The following is a 17,969-nucleotide window of genomic DNA, read 5'->3' on the forward strand; positions in this document are numbered from 1 at the left end:
GCCTAAGGGTTGCCCTTTTTTCCTTAACAACAAAGGGAAAGCCCCCCTCACACCCACAAATCCACACCGCAACACACACACACGCACACAGACCACAGTTCTTATCCCTCCCTTCTTCCTTGAGTTTGCCCTTTTTAGGCTGTTCCTCTTTTTTTTCCATGTGAAGGAGGGATAGTATGACAGATTTCCTGCTCCTTGCAGACCCAAGCCGGGAGAGAGAGGAAAACTCTGTTGCTCACTCAGTCTCCAAGTTTGAGAGAAAGTTACCACCTCTTCCCCAGACTCTGAACACGCACTGCAGGCGGAGACACACACACACACCCACGCACACACACAAGCTCACACACAAGTTGTTCAGGACAGCAGAAAGCGTGAAACAGCCAGGACTGCTTGTAAATGTGTTTGTGGAGGGAAAGAAGATTTGCAGTTCGCCGGAGGATCTCGGCGTGGACTGAACAACTTTGTCTGGGACGTTTTCCTCTCATCACCTACCAGTGAGTTTGACAGTTTGTCTCAGTGTGTATGTAGTACCATAGAAACCCCTGCGTAACGTACAATGCAGCCCTCTGTTAAAGTTTAAATGCTTCGCTGATTGTTAAAACTGTAGCTGTTATGGAGGCGCCTGTGTTGGAAAACTTCCTTATTCCTGAGGAAAAAAAACTAAACCATGTCCTACGATTGTTTCCACTTGGTAAGCTCTGTTGAATATGAAAGAATTTGGGAGAGTTTTGGAAACAAAGACTCACTCAGCTTTTACATGTGATGCTCATAATAACAACCATATGTTGTCATAGATTAAACTACTGTTTTTGTCAAAACCAGGCATTATCTGAGCAGGATATCCATCCAAACAGAGCATCATTGTGTGGTCCTCCCTTATACGTGTGTTTTCCGTTCGCAATAAGTGAACCGGTGCAAAGAGAATATTGAAGCAGAGGGACAGGCGAGCCTGCTAATGGCTTTCCGGTGCAGCTGTACGTTATTTAATGACTGGTTTGTCGCTGTTTTGATGAAACAAAAACAATCTGTTGTGTAAATTCTCAGGTCAGTTTTTTTTTTGTTTCTTTGTCAGAGATAGGTTTTTAAAAGCAAGACCTACACTTGTGCACCACTTCATGTGGTTCTGGTTCTTATTCAACTTATATAATCTTCTACAAGCGTTCTTGCACAACATCAGCTGTCCATATGCTTCAGTCAGTTTTCATATCTCCTTCTGTCTGTGACGGATGCTTGTGGTTAGCACCTCCTGTCAGAGGAGACGGAGCAGGAAGGTGATGGGTGGAGGTGGGATTGGGCCTCTTCTCTTCTGTGTCTAATCCAGTCAATCTGAACAGGCTGGCTGCACTTTAACTGCATCTCCTCTTCTCAACCTGATAACCCCTCATTGAATGAGTGTTAAAGTCAGGTAAATAATACCTTCGAGCATAGACGCCTGAGGAGTGTTGCCTTCTCTGTGACCTCTTTAGGCTGGTCAAGTTGGCAGACTTTCCTTTTACCCAAAGCCCCACAGTCTCATTTATCACCCGGCATGTCTTATCTGTCCAGAGTCTGGTTGTTAACGTACTTTATTTACCCTGAGGTCAAAGGCTGTGATCTGATTTGACTCGCTTGTCTAAACTCCCATGGTGCCAGCCTGTTTGGAAGGTGATTGCACAAAGTTTCAGTCCAGTCTCAGTCAGGGTAAACTAAGAGAAAAGGGCACCTGAAGACGGCACTGCACAAAGACAAGAGATAAACACAACTTCCTGTTAAAGACGGGGTGAAAAGTGCGCTAAGGCTGTTTGTAATTATTATTTCACAACAGCTCAAGGCAAGACAATTCAGTGTGACAGATTAAGTTTATCACATATCAGTTTTGTAGCCACTCTACTTTCAAAAGCTCTTGTCGTGGGTAAGAGCAGTGGATCTATTTTGATTTTTAAAGATATTGCTCAGTATTCTGCACTTAGGAACTGGACTTAAACCTTCTAACATTACATATTTTCCAATGAGCAGCTGAAATGCAGTAAAATTGGCTAAACGGAGCAGAAAGTCACACTACATCAGATGATCATCAGCAGATCTCTTAGACCCCTAGCTATTGTGAACATTCATCATCCAAATATTTCTTCAAAAACCATGACTCATGTGTCTATTGCTGACTGTTCAAAGATGGTTTTATTAGCTGCTTTACCCAACATGTAGTCTTGAGAGTATAAAAAACTACATTATTTCTCAGTTTAATATATTTTTACACAATGCAATGACTGAATATACAAATTACATTCCTCCCATGATAATAATGAAGTATCTAAAATTTACTTTGAAGTTTTTTTTCTTTCTTCTGTCACAATAACATGCACTTCTCAAACTTTTTGCCTACATGTACATTTATTAAGATCCCCTTTTTAGCTTCGACAAAATGTTTGACAAGTTAAACCCCAAACGTTTGCCTCAACATTCACCCCTGTTCTTGTCACTTATATGAATACTGACATGGATAAGCCCAGACATATTCAAATCCCTGACAGATTTAAAGTAATTCCTAAAATTTCAACATGTTTCTCCCGACATGCTAGTTTTGAAAAGGTCCAGCCAGAGTCCCGTTTGAATCGAACACAACACAAAATCGTTAAGGTTAAGGCTCCTGGTGCTCTGTTTCATATTTGGCCTGCCACAGTGGGGGTCATTTTGCGCCTTCTCAGGTCGGTACTTGTGCAAATTTGGTTGTTGCACAACTAGAGTACAAAATAAATAACTGTGATTTGAAGTAAATTTAAAGTGACGTGACTCTAGTAAATATTAATCAATTGGATGTTAGGAATACATTTTCATAGTCTCAGCTTTATCAAATGACAAAAAAAAACAACTTTACTGTGAATATCATCAAGTCTTTATCAAAACTTTGCAACAAAACAGACCATGCTACATACTCATTTCAAATAAATGGATGACTGAAATACTAATGAAAAGGCTGTAGCGCAATGTTATCATTAATGACTCTACAATGTTAGGGTTTGAGTTTTAGTATGGTTTTGTCTGGATTATAAAAATATCAAGATATTCTGATTCAATTGATCCGAATAACAAATAGCAGTGCTGGAGTTATCCTGTCTGCTAATAGTTGGTAGGCTCATTCAAAGCCACTGACAAACAGGACTTTAAACCATGCTAGCAACCTTAACTGTACTTTATTTACACAAACACATTCCTGCCACGGTGACACTTGTTAAATCTGGAGACATTGCGTCACATTTACAGGTAGCATAAACCGATTTCTTTGGGCCAAGTCAAACAAAGGGCGAGCATGTGTTTTGAATGATAAAGCAATTTTGTGGGTTCATAGATTTAACAAAAGACCTCATGTTTTTATGCTTCTGGATAGTTACCCAGATCAATCACAATAACGTGCTCGGAGCTCTATTTATTGAGCTGTAAATGTGTGAGGATGCAAAGCAAGAGCAGATACAGATGTCTTTCAAGTATTAACATAGACAACACACGTACCGATACCCGTAAATGTTTATCTGCTCCGATCTGGCTTTGAAGCAATGCAAGCTTAATTCAGTGTCTTAATAAGGTGCGTATGGAGACAAAACATTGTATATCCTCTGGATTTACAAAGTGAAGCATTCAGACTCTACCTCACATCTGGAACACATCTGGATGACATTAACCACTTGCCCTAACCCCCCAGCTCAGTCCCCATCTCTATTACCCTCACATTACCTGCCTCAGCCGGCAAAACCTTCTCCTCGTAGGACGAGCAGTGCACTAGGGTACACCCTTCAGGATACAATGGGATTGAGTTCTTTGTTTTACTCTTAGCAAGCTGGCATTATATTAACAACAAAGCATTTGTTGTTTTCATAGTCCAAACAGAGCTAAAAGTCTGGAGTCAAATAACAAATGGAAAAGAATGTCTGATTTTGTGTTTGCTCTTGGAAACGTTTGTGCCCTTCAAAGAAAAGCTGGTATTTATTTATTCATGAGTTTGTGTCAAATTAAGTATATCACAAGGCAGAATACAGACGCATGTGAAAAAATGTGATCATTTAAAAATTCAGTTTTAGTCCCACATAAACAAAAAGAACCCCTTAACTATTATATGCAAATGTGCAGTCCACATAAATGCAATGAAAATTGACTGACTTTAGTATTCTGTGACACTTTGCAATTGCAACTGGCAGCAGACAAGAGCTAACTCTGATATAATTTGTGTTAAAAATAAACAATTTCATAGTCAGTTTTCTCTGATAAGTGGTTTAAAACCTTTTATAACAAGTACTCAGTCATCAAAAACGATCATGCTTCAGCATACTTACAGATTTTAAGCACAACATAGACTTATTTTTAGGTTTTGTATATATTCTTTTGTTTTCCCAAATGGATCATGGATCTTTGTGTTTTGTTCACACACTCTTTGAAAGGTTTTGTTGACACTTTGTTTATCAGTTATCAGACAGGAAAGTGGGTTATGAGAGAGAAGGAAAAGCAAAGTTCATTGGGCCAGGAATCGAACCCATGACAGCCACATGGAGGACCAACGCCTCCATACATTGCTTACACTTTACCTCTGTGCCACTGTCACACACAGGTTTTGTGTATATTCTGTGGGGGAAAAACTATGTTTTATATAACTTTTTTTTTTTTTTAAGAAAAGGACATTTTTTAAGTTTTGAGTTAGAAAAATTAAGACAAGTGCCCTAAAGTCATAAATCCAAGTAGATATGCTGCAGGTTTTACACCAACCCTTAAAGTAGAATTAAATAGGGCAGCCATTAATTTAAAGTGCATTGATAGACACCATAAAAAAACTATTTTAGCAAGATTTGCATGCCTTGCTGTTTTAGCAAGATCAGAGATCAGTTCCTCCTGCTCCTCTTTATTTTTGGATTCACATTGCAAACCATAACACTTACCCAGGTAGAGGTGTGAAAACCACACTGTAATTATTCCAATTAACATGAGCTCAGCCAACCTGCACTTGACCATAAGTGTGAGGTTTTCACATCATGTGACTGTTTTTTGAAGCCCACATTATTGACATAAAGGCAGACCCAGCTCTGTGTGTTAATCCCCCGTGATGCAGTTTCTTATTAATGTTTACAGAAGATGCAAATTCACACACAAAACATCACTAATTGCTTGCTGTTTATTAAAAACAAAAAGGGATTTTCTTCTAAACACAAGACACTGAGAGGCAGGTGAGTAATAATAGTCTTCTGTCTGCTGAACTGTAATCTAGAAGAGCCACTAAGGAACGGCAGTCATCTGCTTTCGTGTGTTCCAATGTGCAATGTTTCTGATGAATGCAGGTCAATTACAGATTATTTTCAGTGTTAGAACATTCCTCATGCTTTTGTATTATTTATTAAATAGTTTACATTTTATGATACCATAATACTCTGAAAAACACATTTATTTGCATTAGGAAAAAATTACATATTTTCACTGTTCATCAGCTTTCAGCAGAAAATACAAACACGTCTGTGATCAATCTGTCATGTAATGATGACAGATTGTGTCCAGGTCCAGATTCAGCAGAGAATATAAAATTGTACAGAATGGTGGGGCTTTACATAAGTGTGTCAATGATCAAACTTTTCATGAAAATTATACAGTGTATAATTGTGAAACAGAAAGAAAAATGTACATTTTAACTTTTACTTGCGAATAAAAACTTGAAATTTGTAGTCTGCAAATTTGTACTTGCCACCTTTGTTTCAATAATATGTAAAAGAAATTATCCACATGGAAAGGCTAACATGCTCATCATTTTTTTTGTAGATCACCTTAAGCTCTGTCTGATTGGAATAAAATCAGACAGGAAATCTTCCATGAATATCAGTTTTCAACAACTGCCACTCAATTCTTAAGATTAAAATTCAATGCCATTCCTCCTTTGTGAATTGTTCAGGGTCAAGCTCAGCATCTGCACTAAGGCTTAGTTTAAATAAGAACTGCCTTCATGTTTTCTTTCCAAATTAAACAATATCTCTTTGTCTATGTCAGCAACCCTGGCTGACAAGACGGAAACAGAACTAATATCAATCTCAGCTCCCAACCAAGGAACTTGGAGGAAGCGCATCCCTGCATTCTCCAGAGATCCTTCTTGATAGTATGCCTGGATCTGAAGAAGACAAAATGTTCAATTTGGCTTGTGAAGGATATTACTTTCACCCTGCTGATCTTCATAAATGCTTTCACAGACACTGTAAACACAGAACTTGGTCTGGGCTGCGTTTCAGTTTACAAAACGAAAAGCAATACCTGCACCTTTACTCCCACTAGGTAGAACTAAAGTTCAATTATATTTGCAGAACTTGGAGCCTCTTCTGTGGCGCGATTATAGGTGTAAGAAAATTATCATGAAATCCTTCCAGCAGATATTTGTTGATAAGGTTTCATATACTTTGGCAGTTCTGAGACTCCTGTTGACATTTTCTCAGCTGTTCAGGGAATTTCATTGTGAATAACTGAATAAGCAGTGTTGAGACACCGCTACGATTAAGTATATTTATTTAAGTGGAACTTGCTGCAGCCCATTTCAGAATGTGCTCTGCAAGTTGAAAATAGTAAATAAATGACCCAGATGACTGCTTTTGATGCCACGGATCATTAAGTCCAGGCCATTTGCTCAGTAGCAGCCAACAAATCAAAGCAGAAATGTTTTAATGAACGCAATCAAGTGGGAAGACAGTAGGTGCTATAAATCCTGATGGCAGGCTTTGCGATCTTGCTCACTGGAGAGCGCCTGTGTGTGGAGTCAAAACAGCAAAATATGATTTAATGGAAATGCAGCTATTTTCATTGTGTGTAGTTACATTCCAGACTAACCACAGTTGTAGGAGCTTAGCTGAAATTTGAGGTATAAAAAAATACTTCTTCCCCTTCTGTGGTCCAGCATGTGTCATTACAATGGGGAAATAGCCAAGACTCACTCCCTGGTGTAATCTGACCTTTTTATCTTCTGTGTTTAAATCAAATGTGGCTTGACTCTCTGTGTTAATTCACTGAAGGCTTATGACTTTGATTTCTTCATTGTGGAAAGTCTTTGGACAGTTTATGAAATAAGTATCAAGGATTGCTGTATTGTATTTTGTGACAAGTCTTTGCTATGACGTGGTTCTCAGTTGCAACTGAAAACCTACTTTGAAAAAGTCAGAAACAACTGTTCTGCATGTCGACTCCAAGGCAGATTTACGGACTCTGGCCCTATCATATGGCAACAACTAAATACATTAAGAAATTTAAACTTGATGATGGCATCTTGCTGAAGCTCAGCCCAAGCATCACAAGGTGACAGAAAAGAGGATCAAAGTGATTTGGTGCCATGATTGCAGGTGCCAGAATATAATGGTGTGGATGATTGTTTTCAATACATTTTGAATCCAGTTTTAAGAAGAGCAGTCTTTGTCTTTGAAAGTTCACAATTGCAGGCTGTTACCTGTTTAATTCATGATTTATGAGTGACAAGAAGCACCCCAAAATGGAGATTATTTTAAAGGTTTATGCTCTGACACCGGGGAATTGACCCATGTGGTTTTTGAATGGAGGATGTTTTCTTTTGCTCGTATTATCAGGACAAATGATTTCTATGTTCCTCACTATGCAGATGACACCCAGATTTATTAATTTATGCAGCACAGGAAATGTTGGAGAAGTTTTCTTTCCATGAATTTTTAAGTTGTCACTCATAAATTCCTAAAAACCTTTTTTTAAACCAGTAACGTTTAAAACATTTTTTGATTTGACAGAAATACTCATTTAAGTCTCTTTATTTTGTGTTTTTTTATTGCATCTGATTTACTTATTAAAAACTGTCTTCTTAACATTTCGTACTTGAATGTTTTTGTCAAATGATGGGATTAATGTTTTCTATTGAAACATATTTCTGTTTTTGAATGGAATTTTGAAAATTGCTTGCAAGACCTGCAGAGTTTTCTTATCTCTTGTGTTTTATTTGCTCTAAACACAACTTTAAGTTGCACTTCTGGGATATAAGTTGAACTGACCTGATGACCATCACAGCTGACAGCTGTATACAGTAGAAAACTTAGTCACTGAGTCCTCCCAATTTTAGACAATAGCTCCAACGGTGCAGGAAATTGTTGACTTGAATGTGTTCCCTTCAAAAAGGGACAGACTTTGGCAGAAGGAAGAGGAATTGTGGTTATCTTGAAGTGGATGACCAGAAAAAGACTGTGCTACATTTGGAGTTTTTCTTCCATGTTGCTCCTCCATCTAAACCAAAGCAAACTGCCCTGGCCAGAAATAGACTTTGACCAGGTTCCATGTCACAGCAACAAAGCTCTAGTTTGGTGCCCATGAACAGCTCTGACCTAAAACGTTTGTACTAATTCAAGCCTGCCATTTGTCCTGGGATTATATTTTGTTTTCTGCTTCATAAAATTTTTATGGCATGTTTTTCAGACTTAGTAAAAAACGATCTCAATGTGTCAAGAGATTCCTAAACAGTCTGCAGTTTAAAAAAAAAAAAAAAACTCAGGAAGAGGATGCTTGTGTTTGACCTGCGGATGTGAAATCAGGAAAGAGCAGAAGATAAGCTAGCAGGGGAAAAAAAAATCTTTATCGTCACAGGACGTTGCTGCACGAAAGCATGTGTTGCTGCACGTTTGACCAGGTAATTGGAAAATCATGTTTCCACTCCTCTTTCTATTTACGTTTCATTATATTCAAAACCAAAAATGTGCTAAAAGTTGTAAAATTTGAGAACAATTCAGAATCCTCCCATTTTTATATAACCTAACATGCACAGTTATAAATAGTTGTTTGCTTAGCTGTAGTTTGCATTTTTAAATCCACATAAGCCTGTTATGTTTCTGTCTTAAAATCCCTGCAGGACTATTATTTTTCTTCATAGCATTTACCGGATTTAATAATCAAAACATAATATAACAAAAACATTCATCAAGTCACTTAGGCATGACCATTAGTGAAAGAGAATGCCTTAATTTTAAGTCTGCAAGGTAGGGCAAAGTTAAAATGGTAAAATAAACACTTGGAAAAAATGAGTAAAGGTTGAGTCATAGGATATTAAACATGTTGCTTGGAAAGATTAATAATTCCCTGGTCTGGGAAGAAAACAACTTAGCTAGTAAAAGTCTTGACAAGCTATAAGCAGGTATCCATTTGTTATTACCCACTGATAGAAGCTCCTCCTGTGTGGTCAAGCTAAATTTGGTTGAATTCCTGTGTGAGAAGAGGCCATATGAGGTACTACAGGTGTCCAATAATTTCACTTAACCTTAACAAGAAGGATTATGACAAAAAACAAAAACAAAACAATCAATTCAAAATCTGCTTTTGATAACAGTGAACGAAATAAATTACAAAGGAAGGTGGAGATGAACATAATTTTTTAAATGTGACATAAAATGAAAAATACTCAAAAGACTTTGTCCAGGTATGTCCCAACCGTTCAGTGGCGAAACAAAAGGTCTCCGTGTTCCTCCCATCAGCGTTGGGGGTGTGGGGGGGTCGACTTGGAAAACATGTTGGCACAGTGGCTGCTCTGTTTCTCACCCTCCCACTCCCCAAACACTGTCTCACTCAGGCACTGTGTGGAGAGTCAGCAAGATCAAAATCAGCTCAGGAAAGCAAAGGGTCTCTCCTAAACCAACAGCAGCTGGCAGGGCAGAGGAGTGTTTCCTAAACAGGAGTATAGGTTAAAAAATACACAGCTCAGCATATTTCACAGCATCCTCCACCTGGTGATACGCACCATGTTATGTAGCTTTTACTAACAGCGTCCTGATCTGGATTTTATTTTGCTCTGATATTGATCCAAACCATTCTAGGGATAGCATTTGCCAATAATGTGTCCTTGACATTTTATTAAAATCAGTTCTATGTTTATACTGTTACATAAGATATAATGACAGACAGTTTTATTGTGAACGTGGTGAACTGTAGCATGTTCAAGATGCTGCAGTATTGAGCAGCAAGAAAGGATTCGTCTGTTACAGTGCAATAAGTAATTGTAGTAATTGTAGTGAGTAGTGACACTTTTAAGGATAAAAAGAAGTAAATAAATGGAATAAATTGACAAACCCAGATGCAGTTCTCTGAAAGAATTTGAAGTTTTTGTGCAGATCATGCTTCATAAAAGTAACTCAAACACTAGAAATCACCAGATTTTCCTCCAGTCTCATTCAGGGCAGCATATTCTGCAAAGGCCATGTCCATGTTTGCATTGCAGATGCCTCAGTGAGTTTGTTGCTAATGTAGCTTGACGTCTGTGTGTGTGTGTGTGTGTCTGTGTTTGTTCTCATCTCAGGGTGGCCAAATGAACTGTTTAGCCTGAAGACCAAAGATCATAGGGCCCCGATTCAACGGCAAGGGAGAGAGTGAACGGACCGAGACCACTGCTGCCTCGTTTTGCATTATGAGTCGCAACTGAAGAATTTCTTTAGGGTTCCTTTTTGTGGTAAGTTTCATTTTTAAACTGAACTCTAATGTGTAAATAGGTTTGCTTTTTCTGTGGAATTCTTGCCATGGCTTTTAGTTCATTAGTCGACCAGATTACACATGGTTTACAAATGTGGTTTGGTGTTTAAATTCCTTTATTTTCCAGAATACATCAACAAATAAGGCTGAGTGTAATATAATTCCCAGGAATGGCTAAATAATGAGAGCGATCAAGCACTGAAGTTCTCAGAGTTTTTAATTAAGAGTTGAAAGCAAACGCAAACACTTGGTTTTTGCAATTTAAGGACATTTGATTGACGCACCGTCAAGACATGTGGTTTGACTTAAAGCTCTGTTACTCACACATTTTTTTTTAAAAAAGTATAAAAATTTGCATTCATTTCTTACTAAGGAATAAATTCAAGGCTCCTTTTTGAAAAAATAGACAAAGTCAAAATTTCAAATAGAAAAATCAATAGTTTCTCACCTTCCCCAAACCTGAAAATCCAGTATGGATGCTGCAAGTTTAAAACAGACAGCAACACTAAAAACTGATTTTATTTGCATTTTAGAGGCTTTGTATCTGATTAAATCAGTGAGGTTTTGTTGTTGCTGTTGTTCAACAGCATCGCAGCTTCTGTACACATCAACGTCAAGTAACAGCACAGAATGAACCAACGTGCAAAGTGCTACTGAGTGAAGAAATCAAGGAATAGACCCACTTTCAAAATGATGATACACAATGATGGCGAACATAACAAACCTTGTGATTTTTTGAAAGGACAAAAGCTACTCCCTACAAAACACCAGACCAGGATTGCTGGACGTTAAAATTTGTGCTTCAAAAGAGAATGAACCTTCACGACTCCATGGCTTCTTTGTGAATCTTTTTCTTTAGGAATGAAGACTTCCTAAAGAGCGCTAAGAGTCACGAGAGCACGTAATGAATGGACACAAACACAATAGAGCTCGCCAGACTGAAAGGATACAGGAAGGATAGACCACTTGAATGTCAGGGACACAACCTCCAAACAATACGACATGCATCGTTTTCTTTTCAAATTCATCTTGGAGTCTTATCTGATACGTAGGAGATCTGTCTGACCACTTGGAAGGATGAACTTTACCTGATTTACTATGTTTTGAAAGTCATTGGATCCTTTTGTACATTTTGTCCCACTACAGTCATAAATTGCACTGTATTTAGGGGGAATGTTAAGTGCTAGGCCAACACAAAGCAATGCACAATAGTGAGGCAGAAAGAAGATTAAATTTTTTTTTCTTTGTTGTTAAAAAAAAGGTAATGGAAACCACAATGGTTTCTTTCCATTTGATGAAATACAGTAAAGTTTGTTCGTGAAACTGGAAATGTTCAAGGTGCATGAATACTTTTGGAAGGCATTGAATAAGAGCCATGGTTCAGAGACAATTCCCCTAAATATATTACAGTGATCCCACACGAAGCCACAGACTTGGAGGTCTCACACCACCCAGCCCCGAGAAGTCGTGGGTTTGCACTTAGGCATTGAACAGAATGCAGGTCTAGGGGAGGAGGGATTAGGAAATCACCTGAAGGAGTCCAGGTGATTTAAGTCAGATTATATTACAGATTCAGAATAAATATCTTGTGTTTTATGTTTGTTGTTCTTCAGGTTTGAAAAACTGAAGGCAAAAAAAAATGGACGTTAAGAAAAAAGAAATGGATCTCCTTAGCAACAGCATTGCAGCTTTTGCACACATCAAAGGTAAGTCACAGCACAGAACACAGGAGCAAAGTTCAGCATGTAAAACACTCTACTTGGGAAATCATGCTTTGTATGTGTCTCCTCTGCAGCCAACCCGGAGAGCTTTGGGCTTTACTTTGTCCTCGGAGTGTGTTTCGGCCTGGTGTTGACCCTCTGCCTCTTGGTGATCCGCATATCCTGTAAGCCGCGGACCAAGATCTCTCCCCCCACGCCTGAAAAGAACCCCTTAAAAGACGTCAGCGTGGAAGACGAGGAAAGCGATGATGACGAGGATGAGGAAGGGGATGAAGGAGAGGCCTCTGTTCCATTGCCCATCACAGAAATCCCTGTTGGAAATCATACCAGCCAGTCAGATGGCACTCTGAGTGTGAACGTTTTTACGTCAGCTGAGGAGCTGGAGCGCGCACAGAGGCTGGAGGAGAGAGAACGGATCATCCGGGAGATCTGGAGGAATGGCCAGCCTGACATCCTGGGGACGGGAACAGGGACTATTGGAAGAGTGCACTACTACTAATGAACAGAACGCTTCCAGGAAACCTGAGTTTGTAATGGAGTAGACATAAAAACCTTTGGGCCTGGTGTCCTTTCAACTTGAGAGCTTCTTTTTTTATCCAAAGTGACTTGTGGGACATGAAAATATCAGTGCCAAATTTGAGATATTTTGCTTTGACAAAGCTGAACTTTGAGATATTGCACTTCTTATGTAGCATTATGCATTACTGTCAACTGACTATACGTATTTGAACTAAAAGGTGTCTTACTGGCCTCTGTGGAAATCAAGTGGAATGAATGGAGGAACTGAAGGATTTGTGGAGGTGTCAAGCTGTAAATATACAAGAGGGAATATAGATGTCGAACATGTGAATGTTTTCTCTCAGTTCATGTATTCCTAAAAAGCCCATTGATATTAAATTCACACCAGATGTCGGGAACAACACACGTAATCCCAACATAAAATGAAATTCAAACTAATTAGTCCATAAATTCCTCTTTCATACTGTGATCCTCTGTTTTTCAATGGATTTTCAATGGATTTTAATTGGGTTCAAGTGAAGTTCCACTTGCCCAAACATGTTGTTTGGACAATCAAAGTGTTATGTTTTGGTCTCGTGTGGCCAGATCCTTTTCTCCCAAGGTTTCATTGTGTTTTACAAATGATCCACAGCAAATTTTAAACGAGCTTCAGCATTTTTTTTTTCTTTTTTATAATGGAGCCTAGCGCACTTAGTCTGCATGAAAGTCATGACTGTTGAGTGCATTATTTGTAGGTTTCATGTGAAATTTGTACTGGCTAATTGCTGGAGTTTCTGAAGTTCTCTGTTAGTGGTAATTTGCTCTTGTACAACTCTCCTGAATATTTCAGCGACACATCTGGCATTAACCTTCCAAGGACCACTTGGTAATGTATGACTTACACTAAAATTAGTCCACTGTGGAACATTAAAAAGTTTATAAATATATCTGCAACCAATAGCATCAGTTTGTTGGGTAACAATTGGGTTGCAAAAGTCTTGAGAGAGCTCTTTGCCCTTATCCATCACGGCATCCTTGGTAATGAGAAACATTTTTTTTTAATCAACCACACCAGCAGGATATTAACTGGCACTGTTAGAAAGCATAGTTTTTTCTCTATGCTTGCAGATTTCACTGGTTTCCTGGCTCCCTGTGGCTCTGTGCAGCTTCTTTTCCTACTTTTCAAATTAATTTCCCATTTCATTCCATTTTATTACACATAACTTAATTTGCGGGCTTATTTGTTTGGCTTTCCTTTTGTATGTGAATTACTTGGGTGGCTAATGACATCTGGTGTCAATTCAATGGCATGCTAAAAGGACCCTTAGAAACACTTACTGAGAAAAATGTTAACATGATCAATACTTATTTTCCCACTGTATTTGGTGCTTAATGTTAAAACAGCAGGTTTGCATATATTAAGCAAAACAATGCAACAATAAAAAATTTAAAGATTTTCTCTCCCAAGCTGTTGTTTTTGATATATTTAAAACATATTTAGTAATTGAGAGGCAATTTTAAACAACAAAATAAGTGAAAACATGTGACTTTGACCCACAAACCCAGCTAAATAAAAACAGCAAGACACAAAAATTCAATCTGCCTTGTATCAAGGTTTCAGGCTGCTGGTGCAACTATGGGCCCCAACTGAGCACTGTTTCCATACCACAGCTTACTTGAGTATTGTGCCAACCATTTCCATACCTATATGACCACAGCATCTTATCCTCTGATGATTACCTCCAGCAGGATGATGCACCATGTCACAAATCTCAACTGGTTTCACATGACAAGAAGTTCACATCGTAAACCAAGGGAGCACCTTGAAGACGTGGCAGAAGATTTGCACCAGCCTACAAATCTGCAGTAACTTAATGCTTTGATGCTAATTGTACAAATCTCTGATGATTGGTTATAACACCTTGCTGAATGCTGACGGGTTTCAACCTAGGACCGATGAGGTGTTGTCCCCCAAAGTGGTTCATGAGTGTAGACAGTTGTAATGACTTTATTCCACCTTGAAGGATCAATTCAGATTTTTGAAGTTGGGTTCTGTTGAAGGATCACGACCAGTCAATATCTTACCATGTAAAACTAGAGCCACGTCAAGACATTCGCATAAGACGGCTGCTTATATAAAAGTCTATAACTAGTCATAAGAAGAAACATGGTAATTCATGGGCAGCAATAATTCCCAATATAAAATACTTCTTGAAAAATAAAACATGTAAAGCACAGACTTTCAGAGTAACTGATGAAACGCTAAAACACTGTAAAAATCAGCAATCCCTTTAACTGATAAAATATTTGATCAGTTCCCATAAAACACAAGAGATCAAAGACAGCTATACTGCCAACATAAAGTTCAAATTTAAAGGTCTATTTGTGAAACACAAGTTTAAAAGCATTCTTTCTTAGGTCGCGTGTTGCTTTTGTGAGATGCATGAATGTCACTTGAACAACACAAAGCAGAACGCCTTTCATTCTCCTGTCACTGTTTGTAATTGAGCCACAGCAGTTCTTCACCTCAGGGGGGTGTGGGGAACGGTAGGAGCTGTTTAATTAAAACACCTTATGGAATTAATGTGTGAGAGTTTCTTAGATGATTGTAAGCTGTCAGAAGTGCTTGATAGAGGTTGGTCCAGATGTGCACCTAGATAAGATGTAGATAAGAATTATAAGTGAGTAACGACTTCTGGGAGACAGTAGTTTTATCTTTAATTTGTATTATTTTGTCATTGTCTTTGAATCATATTATATAAAAACCTTGTTTCACAGTTTTGTTTTGTTTTATTATGTGTTTTTTTTTTTTACAGAGATTGAATGGGTCCTTTTGGTATACTATTATATGCCTGCTTCCAAGGCATGAAACAGCATGACGTCAGTGGCACTAGTATATTCTGGTTTTGTGTTAAACAGTCCAAAGTTGTTGGTTTTTTTTTTGGTTTTTTTTTAAAGAGAGAGAGATTTTTTGGGCATAGTTGCTCTCCAACAGTCAGATTAAAACAGTGCTGATCAGGTTGGTTTATGTTGAGTTTATGGGGGTTTCTTATAATGTTTGACTGCTCACTCTGCTGTCTGTTTAGCTCAGCATGCCTTTGTCTACTCTTCCGTTGCTGCCGCCAATAAACGATTTTAACTCTTATGCTAAAGTTTATGGAAAGCTTGATTACTGCTCCTGCCTAATATCACCCGTCAGTTTCTTTCAATGCATCCTACAAAATAAGTGTTGATAATAAGATAGTGCTGATCACATGATTGACAAATGGATTTTTACAGTTCTTGTGCTGGTGCTCCTTCTGAAGTTCAGCTCCTGACTACACATTCACAGCTGATCACTGGCACAAGAGCCACTGAGTTCATGCTCTTATTAGATGCGATTGCTCAGTCTGACACACCCGATCCAGGCCAGCCACAAACAAAGATGATGCTCTCTAAATTTTCCTTTTGTTGTCTATAGCTTGTGAGCAGCCCACACATTGTTTCAACACAATGACTTGTGTCAAAGCTCTGTAATGTGGTTTTGGGAGGAGTGGGTTATTATCGTTCCCAAAGCTCTGATGTTCTGAGCTTGGCAGATCCAGGGAATTATGAGGTCAGATTTCTGAAGGCCAATATCACTGAAATGTGACGAATCTGTCCGACGTGAGCAGAAATGATTTAAACTGATGCAACAGCCGATAGACTTGCAGAACCCCAGATGATTTGCCCACACTGAACGGATGTTTGCACACAGTTGATCTTCAATGATTTGTTGACTTCCAGGAAATGGAATTATGAAGTGTTGGCTCAGCAGCAAAGCCTTACACAGAGACTCATTCACTAAATAGTCAGTGTATGGTATTTGTCAATGTTCTTTCTCTCTGCCATATTGATAGAAGAAACGTGTTTTGTTCTTGCATGAAAACACTGCATGAGTTCTTGTTGTGAATAGGGCATAGACAAGAACCCGCCTCTAGTCATCCACAAATATAGACCATGCTGAAGGAGCTGCAGAGCTCAGGTTAGCCTTAGCTGGTCTTCTCTCTGTTGAGGTCTTTCATGTCAGTTAACTGGCATTAATAATGCAGTAAATGGCAGTAGTTTTTATTTTTTTATGTGAACATACATCAAAATTATGTTCTGAATATAAAAGATATTTCATTTACAATTCCAGCTTGAATTGATTTGTTTTTTTTTTCTAAATATCTGAAATATTTTACATTTCATCACTGTTTAAGCACCCCCTATAAAACCCATTGCAGTTGTTTAAAATTCCACCAATGCACGCTGCTGAACTGTCATCCTTGGGGACTTTTAGTATTTCTCAGACAGAGCCAAATATGTGTAAGCTGTTTACTGTGATTTATTATCGTCCCTGTTGGCTCAACAGCATTCCTTATTGCTGCGAATGTAAAACCGCTTAGAAGATGGTGAAAATGTCAAATCCAGGGAGAATAGAGTTTTATAGAAATGTTACTTTTTCTACACATCAACCTTCACAAATATCAGCAAAAAAGGAGCCTTGCAATTATCTAATCTTTAATTGCAATTGTATAATCTCATGAAAACTCATCATTTATTGTGAGTATTTAGTAGGGGGAAAGGATCCATGGATCCCACGCGCTGAGGCACAATTGCATTTGACCAAGTACTGTAAGTGCCACAGGTTATAACACTCTTAACCATTTCTAATGTTGAATAAAACTGAAGCTCTCAAGTTGATCATTGTCTAAAAATCTTTAGTTTGTTAATTCCATGAGATGTAAATATGACTCAAAGAAGATGGTTTTGGTTGATCTCAGTCAGAAATAGCTACAAGAAATCAGCCACCTATTATGTGTCCATGTAATAGACACATATTGTATGTGTCTATTTGCAATACAAAATGTAAAAGAGCTGAAACTGTGACAGACTGCACAGTTTAAGGACCCAGGTTGATCTTGTCACCAACATAAGTGAAGAGGATGGGCATCATGGATTTACAAAAATCTCCTTTAGCAAACATCCGTTCTCACCCACACATTTCTTGAACTTGGAAAAAAATGTTCTCAAACAAATTAATGGGAGATGTGTTGCAAGAAAATAAAAATGTAAAACGTTTTTTTTTCTCTTTTTTGTGGCTTTCATCTTTCATAGAGGCAAACAAAAGCACAGTGGTTCGTCCAACTGATCCGCATTTATGCTAATTTTCTCCAGGTCTTGTGTGAGAGGAATATAGCAAATAATCAACTTTCAACATGGGCTTTAAGAACAGTCTGTTCCTGTGGGCATTTTGGAAGTGGTCTGCGTCTGATAAGCTCCAGGTGTTGCCCATAT

General features: G+C 38.3%; 1 protein-coding gene across 3 annotated transcripts; it reads left to right on the forward strand.

Moving 5' to 3' along the window:
* Positions 1 to 212: 212 nt before the first annotated feature.
* Positions 213 to 14,138, forward strand: eva1ba (eva-1 homolog Ba (C. elegans)). Of its 3 annotated transcripts, none has more exons than XM_014996284.2 (4): positions 213 to 494; positions 10,283 to 10,432; positions 12,066 to 12,158; positions 12,248 to 14,138. In XM_014996284.2, exons 3-4 carry the CDS (start codon positions 12,092 to 12,094, stop codon positions 12,670 to 12,672), a joined length of 492 nt encoding a protein of 163 aa, XP_014851770.1. In that variant the 5' UTR covers positions 213 to 494; positions 10,283 to 10,432; positions 12,066 to 12,091; the 3' UTR covers positions 12,673 to 14,138. The 3 variants fall into 3 exon arrangements, with proteins under 3 accessions (XP_014851770.1, XP_087869916.1, XP_087869918.1); XM_088013790.1 differs by lacking the exon at positions 213 to 494 and adding an exon at positions 8,110 to 8,626; XM_088013792.1 differs by lacking the exon at positions 213 to 494 and adding an exon at positions 9,593 to 9,670.
* Positions 14,139 to 17,969: the final 3,831 nt, after the last annotated feature.

Source organism: Poecilia mexicana, unplaced genomic scaffold (genome assembly GCF_051168715.1).
Source record: "Poecilia mexicana isolate PSO_F unplaced genomic scaffold, ASM5116871v1 scaffold_16, whole genome shotgun sequence".
In the NCBI taxonomy this organism is placed as follows: Eukaryota; Metazoa; Chordata; class Actinopteri; order Cyprinodontiformes; family Poeciliidae; genus Poecilia; species Poecilia mexicana.

Excerpts from the sequence above, each read along its gene's own strand:
- eva1ba (XM_014996284.2), top strand. The coding sequence starts at position 12,092 with ATGGACGTTAAGAAAAAAGAAATGGATCTCCTTAGCAACAGCATTGCA. Across the intron at positions 12,159-12,247 it reads AGCTTTTGCACACATCAAAG|CCAACCCGGAGAGCTTTGGG; the intron begins GTAAGTCACAGC and ends TCTCCTCTGCAG.